The sequence below is a fragment of the Phaethon aethereus genome, assembly GCF_964289735.1.
Source record: "Phaethon aethereus genome assembly, chromosome: 18".
Lineage (NCBI taxonomy): Eukaryota > Metazoa > Chordata > Aves > Phaethontiformes > Phaethontidae > Phaethon > Phaethon aethereus.
The window spans coordinates 3,685,851-3,699,655 of record NC_138594.1 but is presented as its reverse complement, the minus strand read 5'-3'; the positions used below and the strand labels follow the sequence as shown (position 1 = coordinate 3,699,655).

The window sequence follows — 13,805 nt, the reverse complement described above, 5'->3', positions numbered from 1 at the left end:
TAAACACCAGCTTTGGGAAATGCAGTAAGATTTCAACATCTGTTTTGGAGCTGATATTTTAACCATTCCATGTTTATTTTAATGCCTGGTTGGCCACTTCCCAGTCACACATATGCAGCACCAAAGCAAAGACAGAAGGAGCGAGTCCATTCTTGAATTGATGCTACAGATCAGCTTCCCCTTCCTTTTTTTGTTTCATTGATTAAGCAAATAGGTGTTTGTGCTGTCTAGAGCTTGAAAGTGATACCAGAGGTTTGCAGAACACTAGAGGGAAAGCACTGTGTGTTGTCTAAAGAACAATGAGAAGGATAAGAATCATAGAATGGTTTGGGTTGGGAGAGACCTTCAAAGGTCATCTAGTCCAAGAAGCAATAATAAGTTGTTAATCTCTGGTGTGTTTTCAGGAACACAGCGTCAATACAGCAGTCTCTGTACATAACCTTGGAGATGTTTGCCTTGGCTTGGGCAGACAGGCCCACGTTCATCTGCCTGCCCGGGCTGGTTGGACTTCAGCTGGCCCTGCTCCCACCAACACATGCTGTGCTCTAGCCCATGCCCTCTTGTAGCTCAAGTCCTTTTCTGCTCTGGAAGAACTTGCCTTCAGAAATTTTTTTGAGAGTTTCAGTTGGATCATCACAAACTATTGTGTCTTGTTTAAAGCAGACAGCTGAAATAATTCAGCTACAGGTGAAATCATCACTACTGTTCCATGTGCCAACTGTACAACGTACTCTTTGATGATGAAAGATATTGCCAGCATGAAAGAAGCATATTTCAAATAGCTGCTTAAGAGAGTGACGTCCTCAGAATGAGACAGTCAGGTAGGATCCAAACGCTACTTCTGCCTTTTAGTGGATGAGAAAATAGGTTTGCAGTCCTCAGGTTGCTTTATGTGAATGAAATGGTTTTCTCAGAATGATGCTACCGGTGTGATTTCTGCTGGCACTGATAGCTTGGCAGCTGAATGTGCCCACTCTTTCTTGAGTAGACGATGTAGAGACTTGAACAGACTCTGTACCCTTTACAGGACATAAGAGATTTGGGGGACTCACACTCGGGTCTGGAGCTTTTCATCCCTGGGTCACTGATCCTGGCTCAAGCCCAGGATAGACAGGACAAGAAGCTGTTGCTACCCGATTGCTCTGCTCTCCTCTCCACGTGTTAACCAGTGGTCAGAGTTCAGACCCTGCAAAGGCTTATACCCTAAAAATCATCTTCCAGTTTCCTGCTCTTAGGTGCTCTTCTTAGCAGAGAGGCCAAGGGTTCAGCAGGCTCAGGCACTGACATTGCTTCTGCACCTGAGATTTGGACCATCCAGCAAATGAGGTCCATAAATTGCTTCAAAAGGAATAAAACGTGAAATTTTAATCAAAGTTTAGAGGTACCACATGGCCTTCTTGACACCATGAAGAGCATAAATTCAGGGGGATGTGCTTCTTGCTCTTGTAATTCTGAAAATTAGACTGTCAGCTACTGTGGTTTGCAAGCCCAGAATCACTAGTTGCATTTGGAAGTCTCACCTCACAATTATTTCCAAGTCTTACCCAAATTTGTTAAACCTTAAAGCGTCTTGCCAAGCAGTTTTGGAATGACTGTGGAATTTAGTGTCTTGTTTGTTTTAGGAAAAGTGCAATTTATAAAGCTTCAGTATTTCACTAGATAAAAATATATTTACAGAAAGAAAGAACCATTTTCTACCTTCTTCAATGCTAGTTGACATTTTGGCTTTATCTCAGATATTAAAATAAAATAAAAATCTCAGCTTGTTCTTGTTTATTAAAAAGAAGTTATATTACTATTTAAATACTTATAAAAGAATTTAAGAAAAGAAATAAAAGCTTAACCTTAAAATTTGTGATGAAGAGTAAAACCTGTTATTTATCATAAACTCTGTGGGTGCTATAGGACCTACCTGGTTCTCTGCAATCCTGTAACTTTTGAGGTGGTTTAAGCTAGTACACAATGATTAAACAATAGGAACTCAACAAGAAAACTTTTTATACCTATTTTTCACACAAGAGTAAAAGTATACTGGAGACCTGGATTCTGTTTGCCTAAATAGACTTAATTTTATTTTTTTTTTCCCAAAATCAAACAGGACTCATCTGCCAAGTTATCAGGATTTATAAGTGTCTGCTCACAGCTGTCTCAGGCTCTCACACTTGGCAAAGTGAAGAGTTTGGAAGTGGTCATAAATGCACTAAACTTGCAGCTATTAAAAATTTGGCCAAAAAGGCCAAAGAGTTTGGGATATCCACGAGCCGGGTACTTGTGGTCTTGCAATTTATAAACACTGGTGGAAAAACTGAGAGATCTAATGCGAAATTTGTATCAGCCTGCCTGCGCTCGGGTTTTCCGCGTGCCGCCGAGGAGCCCGAGGGCTGCAGTGTCCGCAGGCGCGGGCTGTCTCCCGCTGCCCAAGCGAGCGCGACGGCTCTGCTCCGACGGCCGGCTTTGCTTTTACAAACTCCGTGCCAGCTCCGCGTGTTACGGTTGTGAACGACCTTGTCTGGTCTTCACTTAATTATAAACTCTGTAGAGAAAAAGGAGATTTGCAGTGATTAAAGTGAGTTCCCAAACTGTTGGGAACTGCGCATAAGCAGCAGAGTAGACTCTGCACTATTTTGAACCAGGTAATTCTCCAGAGTTAGTCTTGCTGTAACATTGCTTAAAAACACTGCTGTCCTAATTATGACATAGTTAACATTCGTCTAGTAATTAATGAGTATTACAGTGTCTGCTCTGGGCTTGACAGGATTCCTACTGTGGGCTCATTTGATGCTGAATTGTACTGTACTATGTGCTGTGCCTGGCAAGTCATCACTCTTACGTGACACTTAAAAATCTCTGACAACCTGACAGTCTCAGCCTGGGCAGAGGAAATTACAGGATGTCCAAGGCACATGGGAAAATAACAAAAAGATCGGGTCAGTTAAAATCCTCATAATGGGCTATTAAATTGTTTTACTGTTCAGCTTCTCTGTAAAATATCAATTATCCCAATGGTTGTAATGTAATCAAAGTAATTAAATTCCAAAGACTTGCATGTAAAAACCAGGGCTTTGTAAATGGGAATCCAGCCTCAAGTAGTTTAGTTGGTCTGTTTGTGTTTAAAAGTTCTCCAGATTACTTTTTTTTTTTTTAATGGTGTTATAGTTAGAGAACTGTTAAAGGTTTTTGTGTGTTTGAGGTTTAGGGTGTGTTTTGAGCTTGGCTGCACACAACGTTTGAACAATTGACTAAGCAAAGCCCGTGTTACAGCCGAAACACAGGGACGCAGCACATGCCAGATGAAAAGCCGGCTGGTCCGTAGCCGTGGGAAGCAGGGACAGCCTCTGCCTCCAAGTCCTGGCCCTGGCTCCATCCACTTGAGTTTCCTCAGCTGATGGATAATTGCAGCTTACCTTTCCCTAAGCTCTGAAAAAATGACAAGCTAGTGTCTCGAAAGCCCTTCAGATGTGAAACTTGAAAAATATTCCTCTCTCAGGTTTATCGCATTCAGGATCTTGCCTCCGGTAATATGTTTTACAAGAATAGAAAAAGCTAAAGAATGACTTATTACAAGAATATTTTCCCCATCGTTTCTCTTGGTGTAGGGAGTACTGCTCCTTGATTAAGGTTTATTTCACTAGAGCTATTCCCTTAGGTTTCAGCAGAACTAAATCAAATCCTATTTTGTTAGGGCCAAGATTACTTTTGTTGCCACAGTTTTCTGAAATTATTGGCAATTTTGGGGTGCACCATTTTCAAGCATCTTAAAAAGTTCCAGTTTAGAGAAGGTGCTAAGCATCTGCACCCTGAAAGTCAATTTTAGTAGGATCGAATGGCAGGATTTGCAGAAGTTTGGGGCCATAGTCCAGGAAATCACTTGTAATTCGTAGCAGGCAATGTTGTTCTGAAAGCTGCATGCCCAACATCTGAGCGTCTGTCTCCATCCTTCATGTAATCAACTTTCAGAGGCAGGTACTCGCCTCCTGGAGTATTTGTTACTCATTTTAAAAAGCAATGCGACAGGTCCTTTATAACACTACTGGATCTTACAAGCAACTGGAAACCTGCCTTAAGTCTAATGGGCCATTCCTGCACTGGTTGATAAGGTAGGGGAAAAAAAAAAAAGGCTCTTTTGCAAACTTAGGTTATTATTTGCATGACAACACCAGTGTATGGTGTTTAAGACAAGAACTAGATGTGCAGAGCCCTAAGGAACATGCAGCCAGGACAGGCAGAAGACGTGAACCACGAAGCAGTTCAAAGGAGAGAGTGACTTGGTCTTTGTTAGAGCCCGAGCAGTTGCTGGGCAAGAAGTGAGTGTTTGGGAAAGAATTTAAATACATTAACCTACGTGCAGATAAGTGCTGCTGTCTCTGTTTCTATCAAGTCGTTAAGAAAATGATAGACTCATGGCTCCAACTGAGAAATAGTTTCCATAGAGAATGAGCTGATGGAGGCAGGGAGATGCAAAGAAAGTGTTAATGCCGGAGCGGAGTGTTTGGGAACTGGGGAAACAAAAGGAAAATCCAGGAATGCTCATAATGTGCAACAGCCTTGGGGGATTTTTTGTGTCTTCAGTCAAAATTAGTGAAGGTAGTTTAGTCTGAGGGCCTCCTTGAAGCTCGCTGAAATCAGCATATAAGCTGCTTCTGCCTCGATAAGCTCTGTACCGTGTCCCAAGGATAGCTGTGGAAAATGTGCTGCTTCCATAGCTCCATTTTAAATGTAAAAGTAGCTAATTGGTGTGAATAGAGTTGCTTGATCAAACTACTTAGAAGTTCCTACAGTTGCTTTGAAGCAGTAAAAAGTTCTCCATCTTTTGTCACCTCATTAGCAGCTTCTGCCAGTTCTGCTGCCTGCCCGAGGTCCGTGATCGCGGCGCTCGTGTGCCGTGAGCAATTCCCTCCCTTCACGCAATGGGCACACACAAAGCTCAGCCGTGCTCCAGGCTGCCAGGGTGCTGGTATTTTCCCAGTCCTCTGGCGAGCACAGCTTATCCTCCTCTTCTGCTGTCGTTAAGCAGGGCTCCCTGTTCCTGGTCAACATGACACTCTGCTCTGCCCACCGGCTTTTTTTCTCCTCTGGACACACCAACTCGGGAATCCAGGAGTGGAAGCTGGAGGCTCGATGGAAAACAGTCTCTTGCCCAACTTTGCTACATTTCCATCAATCTTCCCTCAGGCAGAGACTGAATTGGTGCAGAAACCAATAAGCAACGGTTCCTTAGGAGGAAGTGACTTGTTGAAATGCTTTTTGAATTAAGTGCTCCAAAAACAGAAGAACCACCGTGTGCAAACCGATGTAAATGCCATTAAAAACGGAGCGTGCCTTATCTTACAGAGCATGCCTTGTCTTCTGCACAGAGCGGTGTAGCAGGTTCCTAGCGCTGCCCTTCTGCAAATACAGCCCATATCTGCTGAGGTCTTTATGCAGCACTTCGTGCAGTGGCCCCTCTAACACGTGTTTCCTTCTCTCTCTCCCACTGCAGGTGCATTGCTGTTGGGAGGAATCCTCTATTCCTGGCAGTTCCCTCACTTCAACGCCCTGAGCTGGGGTCTGCGGGAAGATTACTCCCGAGGAGGGTACTGTATGATGTCCGTCACCCACCCGGGGCTGTGCAGGCGGGTGGCTCTGCGTCACTGCTTGGCCTTAATTGGACTGTCAGCGGTGGCTCCTGTTCTCGACATCACCACATGGACTTTCCCCGTCATTTCGCTCCCTATCAACCTCTACATCTCCTACCTCGGTTTTCGGTTCTACAGGGATGCAGACCGCAGCAGCTCCAGGAAGCTCTTCTTCTGCAGCCTGTGGCATTTGCCAATGCTGCTGCTTGTCATGTTCACGTGCAAGAAATCGTTCCTAGAGAAGGAAGACAAAGGCGAGCTGCTCAGTGGAAATCATGGGAGGGCTATGGAAATTAGATTGCCTTAAACGTCAGTTACTTGTTGCCCTCATGACACATCAGGTAGTATGTTTTAGTAATTGCAAGGGGGAAGCCTGTGGGGGTCTGTTTGAAGAAGAATCATTTGTGCCTAGCGACCACTTCATGCGATAATTTTCTATTTTCTTCTGAAAGGGAATAGACACGAGACCTTAAACCATTAGTGGGCCTCAGGCCCGTGCACTCATCACGGATTACAGTTTAGCCTGTGTCAGAAGCACGTCGCTTTGGGATGGCCTTCCAAAGTCTCCGTGAGTCGTGGTCTCTCATCTCGTGGATAGGTTTTCAGTTAGCCAGTTAGCCGGTCACACGCGCACACTTACTAACCGCCAGCGCTGGCAGCCTTGGCGAAGCCGTCAGGAAGCGACAAATGAATGATTTATCACCCCTGCTCCCCCAGCATCCTTTCCAAATTAAGCTCTGAGGCACATGGTGGGTTGGGTGAACTCTTCTTGTCTCGATCCGTGCCATCCCCGCGCTGGTATTACACAGAAGCCCTCAGTTTCTGAGGCTTTTTTCAATCAGTTGCTTTTCCCAAGGTTCCCATTCGCCCCAGTAGATTTTTAGCTTTCATACAGCTGGCACAATGCTAAAGGAGTAAAGAAAACTGTCTTTCGGCACACTACACATCAGCATTTAAACGTAAGACAAACCTCCAGATGAACAGCTCTTCTGTAGCATACATCTTGAACACACTCTGAGCCATTCTGCTGTACATCCATCACGGGGAATTGCTGACTGCCATGTGGTTTTACAACATTAGAGTTTGAGCCCTGTGTGTCAGATCTTCAGCTGGTAAAAAATGCTATTACCGTTTATGTCAGCGAAGCTTTGAAAAGGAGTAGGAGGTGAGAACCAGATCTCGAGTCTGGTAGTTTTAAGGCTTTTCTATGCTAATGTGTCTTGTGCCAAGCCCATTCAGTCTCAGTGTCCTCCGACGAGCTCTGGACTTGCATCAAGAATTTGAACTATATTTAATATCACACCATGGTGGCTTAGAGAGAAGGCCTCAGTTTTGGGGTATGTAATCGATAAGGAAACGCCTTTTACAGAAAAAAAAGTTGGGGATTTCTATCTAATTCTATAATGTTCAAATTGCTGATGCAGCTAGTGTCTTCAAAAGCAATTATTGTGGATGGTACCACTAGGAAGATGCATTATCTTTGTTAATTGATAGGCTGAAGAACATTTCTAGCCACAGTCTAATGTGCTTGTGATCCCAGTGCGGGGCTGTGGCTAACCCTCAGCCTACCTGGGGCTGGCTGCGACCCGCTGGGATGCTTCCAAACACAGCAGCTTCCAGGGCAGACAGAGACTGTGTTACAGTTTATTGTGGTAGTTAGTGCCTGTTATGACTTGATATGTTTTCACGCCAAGGTTTCTTTCCCATGTGGAGAGGGACTGGGCAGCAGGGTTGTGCACCAATCCAAAGATACAGGAATACCTGAAATGGGAGACGCTGTCTCTAATCTGATCCCGAATAAAGCCCTTCAGGGAACGTCACAAATCTGCCACCACGTGCATATCACGCTGACATAAAATCTTCACTGGCTGCTTTCATGATAAAAGCCCAACTTCTGGTCTTGGTTACACCGGTGTAAATCAGGAGTGACACGGTTAGCCTCTGTTCTGCTGGTGGAGGCGCTCGCGGGAGCAGAGCCACCTGTTTTACACGGCTCTTAAATAATCGGTTGCAAGATTTTTTGACTCTCTCAAGTGATTGCAGATGACAGGGTTGAGTTCCCTCTTACTGTTTGTCTGACGGACTCCGTCGTACTCGAGTTACTGTGAGCAACACTTCATAGAAATGTCTGGAAACTGTGCAACTCCTGAATTTGTTTTCAAAATGCCTCCAGTCTTCTCTGCAATAAAGTGCATACTGTACAAAAACAGAGATGAATGCTCAAAATCTGTTTTAAACAATACACTTATTTCTGATTGAAACTCTGGTACTGTTCAGTTAATTGCAAAGGTATTTGATAGTTTTGTGGCATTTCTTGCAGCAACAATATTCTTGATCACTGCAAGAGCAAGGACAGCTTGTGAAAGACAGGTTTATTGTGCAAAAAGCACACTGCAAGTAAGTTGCATGTGAGTGGAAAGGGTTTGTGCAAACCCAAAGAATTTGGTCAACCTTGAACTGGGAGAGGAACCTGAAAGGAGCAGATGGCTCACAAAAACCACAGGTTTTGCTCCCAGAGGCAGAAGGTGGTGCTGAAGCAGGAGGGTTGTGGTTTTCTCCTAAGTCATTATAGAGCCGGGCTTCAGGATGGCCTGCAAGTACGGGGTGCTGTCCTGACAAACTCAGTTTTGATTAAAGGTCCCAAGGAGATGCCTGTGGTTCGGTTTTGAAGAGCAGTCATCTTCGTTTCTTGGGCCAAAATGTGTAACATTCACAGGTTTTAGGGCCAGAGAGGAGCTTTATAATCACTGAGTGTCTGCAAAATGCAGGTCACAGAGTTGCACCAACTTCTCCACACCCAGTCAGTCTGGCCTGGAGAGAGAGCATGTTTCCAGAGTGAGTGGAACTAGGATTTAAAGGTAAGAAATACGCTTTTTTAAAAAAAAAGAAAGGCTTTTTTCGCTTAGAAGGTGTTCTCTGCTGTGCTCCATAATGGCCATGTATCAAATACGGATAAAGCCATCTGCTGTCATTTTACTGCCTTTAAGAATTTTTGCTGTTTCATGTACTTTGAAAATAAAAACATTGCCAAATTAAAATCCTGGTTACAGACGGAGAGTACAGTAGGTGCCCTCAGGTGTCCTCTTCAATATTTCTGGTGCCACTATGGCAATGAAAAAAGCACTGACCTGTCTGCCCTCATCCAAGAGCGTTTGTGGTCCCCGTGACCCTACATGGAGGATTAATGTCAGCCATCCCCACGCCAGCACTGCTGATGTTGCTGCTTAAATTCTGCAAGGACGGAGGCAGGCAAGGTGCACGAGAGTCTCTTGCTGTGATCGCTTTGCACAGCCAGGGCAGCACCGGGAGTTAAACTTGGGCTTCCTGCATCTCAGTCCTGGGCCGTGCAAGCATCAGGCTTTGCACGGCTCCTTGAATCTGAAGCGGCGGCTTCTACGTAGAATTGCAATGCCTTTTTCCTTGTCCCACTTGGAAAATTTGAATATAGGTTGTTTGTCATCCCGCTATCCTGGTTCCTCAGGATCTCCCCATGAATTGGCCCTCCTGGAGAACAGCTGTTATTTATGTGGTAGTGAAAAAAACAGCAGCAATGTGCCATGTCCCTCCAACCCCTGGCTCTGCTGGTAGAGGAGGGGTCCCATCTAGGTGTTGCTGTTACAGCGGGCCACTCTGCACTGCCAGAATCCTGTACCGAAGCTCAGAGGGGCATGAGCCAGTGCCTGGTTTCAGTCTCTTTGGACTTTAAACCTTTTGTGAGGTTTTGCGGATAAAAACAGTAGTCCTAAGGCTCAGGAGGTCTTCATTCTTTCCAGATCTCTGTTGAAGAAATGCACTCCATCTGTAAAATAGGGATGATGATGTTTCGCCTTGTTGGACGAGTAAACAGCTGGTGGTTTTGTCAGCCCCTTACCCTTATTCTGTGCGACCCTGTAAAGAGAGCGATGGCTACTGGTTCGATTGCCGCCGCGTCCCCTCTGTGCTCTGACCTTCAGCAAATTGCTTCACCTCGGCACGAGCCTTGCCTCGCAGGACAGCGCGGGGAGTGCAGCCATGCCACGCCGACCTGCCCCGAGCTCCTGCATTGGCGAGGAGCCCCCGGCACCTGCGTGAACCTGCCAGCGGTACCTCGGCGTGACGGGCGTCCCAGCAAGCCAGGCCGATGGTGGGGCTCTGCGCTTTGTTCCAGCATGAATGAGGAAACCCAGTCCCTGCACACACAGCTCTTTCCCGTCTGGTTTCCCCCACGGGGTGTTTTTTTTCTCTCTACCTGTATCCATCTCCAATATAACCTGCCCCAGCAGAGTAACACATTCACACTCTCCTGGCTCCCGCAGCGTTTCCCACTCAGCCAGGCCACAACGTTTCAACGCTTACACAAAACACACACGTCCTTTTCAGTTCTGATGATCCCGTGAGAGTAGGAGTGGAAACAGAGTGATACTATTAAAAATCATTATCATTACTGATAGAAAGCGTGTTGTCCTGGGTGCTCTCCAGAGGTGATTAGATGCTCCCTTTTCCCTTGGAAATACAGGCTGTCTACAGAACACTTTGCTTTTAAAACAGAAATATCAGCACTGATTTCCTATCGAGCAGCTCTGCTGGAGGTGGTAACAGTGGAAGCTCTGTTGCAGGCTGTCCTTGATGGCCTTTCTAGTCATGGTATTTCTTAACCAGGCGAAGAGCCGGCCCTGGCAAGGGCTTGTGGGATGCAGGATGCGACCCGTGCTGGCAGCGTGGCCTTGGGTCGGTTGTTCTCCTCTTGGTGCTGCTACTTCTTCTCCCAGTCATGGAGAAGGACAGTCCCGCAGGGCAGGGCTTGTCCCCAGTAGGTGCGTGTCCAGCACTTGGCCCCGCCAAAGACAAGCCAGAGTCTGGTTCCAACGTTCACAGAATCACAGAATCATTAAGGTTGGAAAAGACCTTTAAGATCATCAAGTCCAATCGTCAACCCAACACCACCAAGCCCACTAAACCATGTCCCGAAGTGCCACATTCACACATTTTTTGAACACTTCCAGTGACGGTGACTCCACTGCCTCCCTAGGCAGCCTGTGCCAGTGTTTGACCACTAAAGTTCATCATCTCCCAGCTTGTGCAGTCAGAAGTGTCATTGGCAAGGACCCTCCTCCATGAGAGTCCCTCAGACAGTGACTTGCCAGGTGGTTCCCATCAATGGTTTTTAGTCCCCTCTGAAATAAATGTACTACAGACTTTTAGGGTTTTGACACAAAGTTTAGCAAGCTTTGGAGCTGCCTTCCAAACCCTTCTGTTGACTGAGCTGGGGTTACTTCTTGAACGCAAGAGAGTTGCTGTGCTCTGTCAGAGCTTGCGTTAGTCTGGATTGCCGTGTCGCAAGGATGCCCGTGCCTCCGAAAGGCTGCTGTCAGGCCCAGAGCAGCCAGATGCTCCCTGACCCAAAGAAAAGGAGGTCTTTTGAGCACAGCATGTGTCCAGTGTCCCAAAGCCATTGAGACCGCCATCAGAAATACATGTGTTTAAAAGAGCTGGCAGGAACATCTCTCATCAGCTCTGCCTTGTACGCTTTCCGTCACCTCTGCTTTTCTGCTTCCAGACTTTTAACTGTTTGCACTGAAGATTTTCCAGCCTGGGTCAGTGCCTCGGGCTGGGCTTTAGTTTCCAGTGTTTCAAAAAGGCACAGTTCAACTGTTTCACAGAACAAGGTTGGCAAAACGAGCTGTTTTCCCACAATGTGGAGACGTTTTTCCTACCGCTCCTAACCAGTTCTGGCACCTCCAGGCCTTGGAGCGAGAACTGACGATTTGGCAGCGGGCTCATGCGGGTTCAGGTTGGTGCATTTATCCGTTCTGGGAAGGCACCGTGTGTTTCCCTGAGTCCCTGAAGGGTTACCGCTCCCGAATGCTTGTTTGAGTGTTGCTGCTGACACCCCTGAGCATGGGAGGCAGAGACTGCACCAGGGAGCTGACAGGGAGCTGCTGCCATGGTCCTTGTGCTTTAGGGGAGCACAAGGACTAAAAAGAGGTGCCTGGAAAGAAGGCTGCCTCGCTCTCCCCCCTAGAGCTGGAAAAGTTGCCCTAAATTCATGCCTGTATTACCATTTGTCTAGGAGCCCTGCTTCAGCCCTGCCTGTCGAGCGAGGCAGAGTGCGATACCCGAAGGGTATCGCGATACCCAAAGGGTATTTCACATGGCTCAGAAGTGTGTGCAGACGCAGAGACCAGGGCAGTTTGGTGCTTGAGGGTTTTTTCCCCTGGTTTTGCTGTCCAAGATGCTTAGCAAGGTCTTTTCTGTCCCCTGCTCCCCTTTTAACACTTCCTATTGTAACTACAGCTTTCCTTTGATATGTTCTTTTCATGAAATATCTGCTATAAAATACATTGCTTGTACACATCTAAACTGCAGCTGTAGCCAGACTGTCTTTTCCGTAAACAGAAGCACAGACTTTGGGGAATTGCCCTGAGCGATTGGAAAGAGAAGGGCTCCAATCTCCCGGACTGACCAACCTGTCCCTAACTGGGACCAGTAGGGACATCTCACCCATCTTCCTCCTCCAAAAAGCAAGAAGGGGCAGGGGGAAAGGGGTATCCCTGCGGGTGGGGTAGAGACCAGACCGTGGTGCCACAGGGTGGACAGAGCTTCCAGCTCCACAGGGCAGGACAGGTTCCACCACCGACCCTCGCGTCCCAGTGAACGGGAACTGGCTGCCCAGATGCGCACGGGCGCACGGCAGTCGATGCTCATTCACAAAGATGTGGCTGGCAAGGGGACTTGTCTTTTGTTTTCTGAGTAACGAGAAAGATCGAGATCTGTGCTGCTGAGAAAGGCTGGGAGATGTTTGGGATTTTTTTTTTTGGCTGGGGAGAAGAGGCACTGTATCAAATTAAACTTGAAACAGAGATGCAAACGAGGTGATTAAGGCATTTCCGCCGTGCTTCCAGGGGAGCTGCTGGACGGCATCCAAACTGGGGCAGGGAACAGCCTGAGTTTATCAGCTGAGCTCGGAGGTTCGTACTGATACTCGCACTGCAGAGCAGCCGAAGGGCTGGGTGACCGACGCGCTGCGCCGCGGCCATCCCTGCTCCGAACTGCTCCCAGCCAGCGCGGAAGGGAAACCGAGGCATGCCAAGGGGAGCAGGACGCCCAGGGCCATCTAGCCATGCAGCGGCGGTGAGAAGAATTATTGTTTAGATCTCTTCTCCCTGCAGATGCCCCTGGCCTGCTGCTGAAAGCCACTGTCTTTTTGTTACCTGCACGTGGCTTTCAACGGGAACAAGGACTGGCGGGAGCTGGCGATACGTCGGGAGCGAGGCGGATTAACCCTCCTCGCTTCAAAAATGAGCAGTGGGAAGAGCGCAGTGGAAGCATCTGCAGGCAGATTTCCCGCAGCGGCTCTCCCCTTTGCTCCTCGCTCACAGCGCCGCGGGGGGCCGGGTCTGTCCCCACCCCAGGGAGCCGCGGGGACCTCGGCCGGCCCGGGCATTGCCTCCAGGACTTGCCAAGAGATGACAAGTGCTTCTGTTTGCGGGGTGGGAAGAGGTTTGTCCTCTGCACTGCCGCTCTGCTGCCCGGCAGGTCTGGTCGTCAGGAGTCATCCGGCATCTGCAACAGCGTCGGCGCTGCATCCCGTGCTCCCGCTCAGGAGCAGCCTCGCGGGGCTTTCTGCAAGGACTGTTCCGCGAGGGTGTTCAGAAGCTGCCCGTGGGTGAGATGAGGAGCCGTCACGCTGGAAGGAGCACAACGCTATGAACTACCTGCAGGGCTCAGCCTTGCTGGGGTCTGTCCTTAGAGCTGTGCCCCGTGCCCAAGACACCGTCTGACTCCGCAGCTTGGAGCCTAGGAGCCTTGCTCCAGTGCCACCGGCCCTTCATGTGCTTTGCTTATAGTGGGGACTGCAGGAAGGCCATGCTGGACGGACAGGCAGATGGACAGGCAGCGATCCAGGCCGCTTGCAGGGATGCGCAGGCTGTCTCGCTTGGCATGATGGCAGTGAACTCCCTCTGTTGACTTATCCTGAAGTTGCACCCCTTAATCCAGTGGTGTCCCTGTCTCTGGTAATAAATAGCACCTTCCATAAATGTCTTTAGCCCTTACTAAACCGCAGACTGGACTGATTATTGCTGCTTTTGTAGCCTTTACAGAGCTGTTTTTATTTATAATTGCACCCCGCTGCTGTGTTCATAATGATTTTCCCTGCTGCGTCCCATGCGGTCCAGTGCTACAAAGCCACATTTTGTGGCTGTTGTTGGT

At 47.8% G+C, this 13,805-nt stretch overlaps 1 protein-coding gene across 1 annotated transcript in view; it reads left to right on the top strand.

Annotated features, from left to right (window-relative positions):
- COX10 (cytochrome c oxidase assembly factor heme A:farnesyltransferase COX10) overlaps positions 1-5,922 on the top strand; it is a gene marked incomplete at both ends in the record, with an annotated part of 104,785 nt that extends 98,863 nt beyond the window's left edge. Inside the window, one exon of the mRNA XM_082008221.1 lies at positions 5,480-5,922. Within this exon, the coding sequence (XP_081864347.1) occupies positions 5,480-5,922 (443 nt within the window). The remainder of the gene's footprint in view (positions 1-5,479) is intronic.
- Between the last annotated feature and the right edge of the window lie 7,883 nt (positions 5,923-13,805).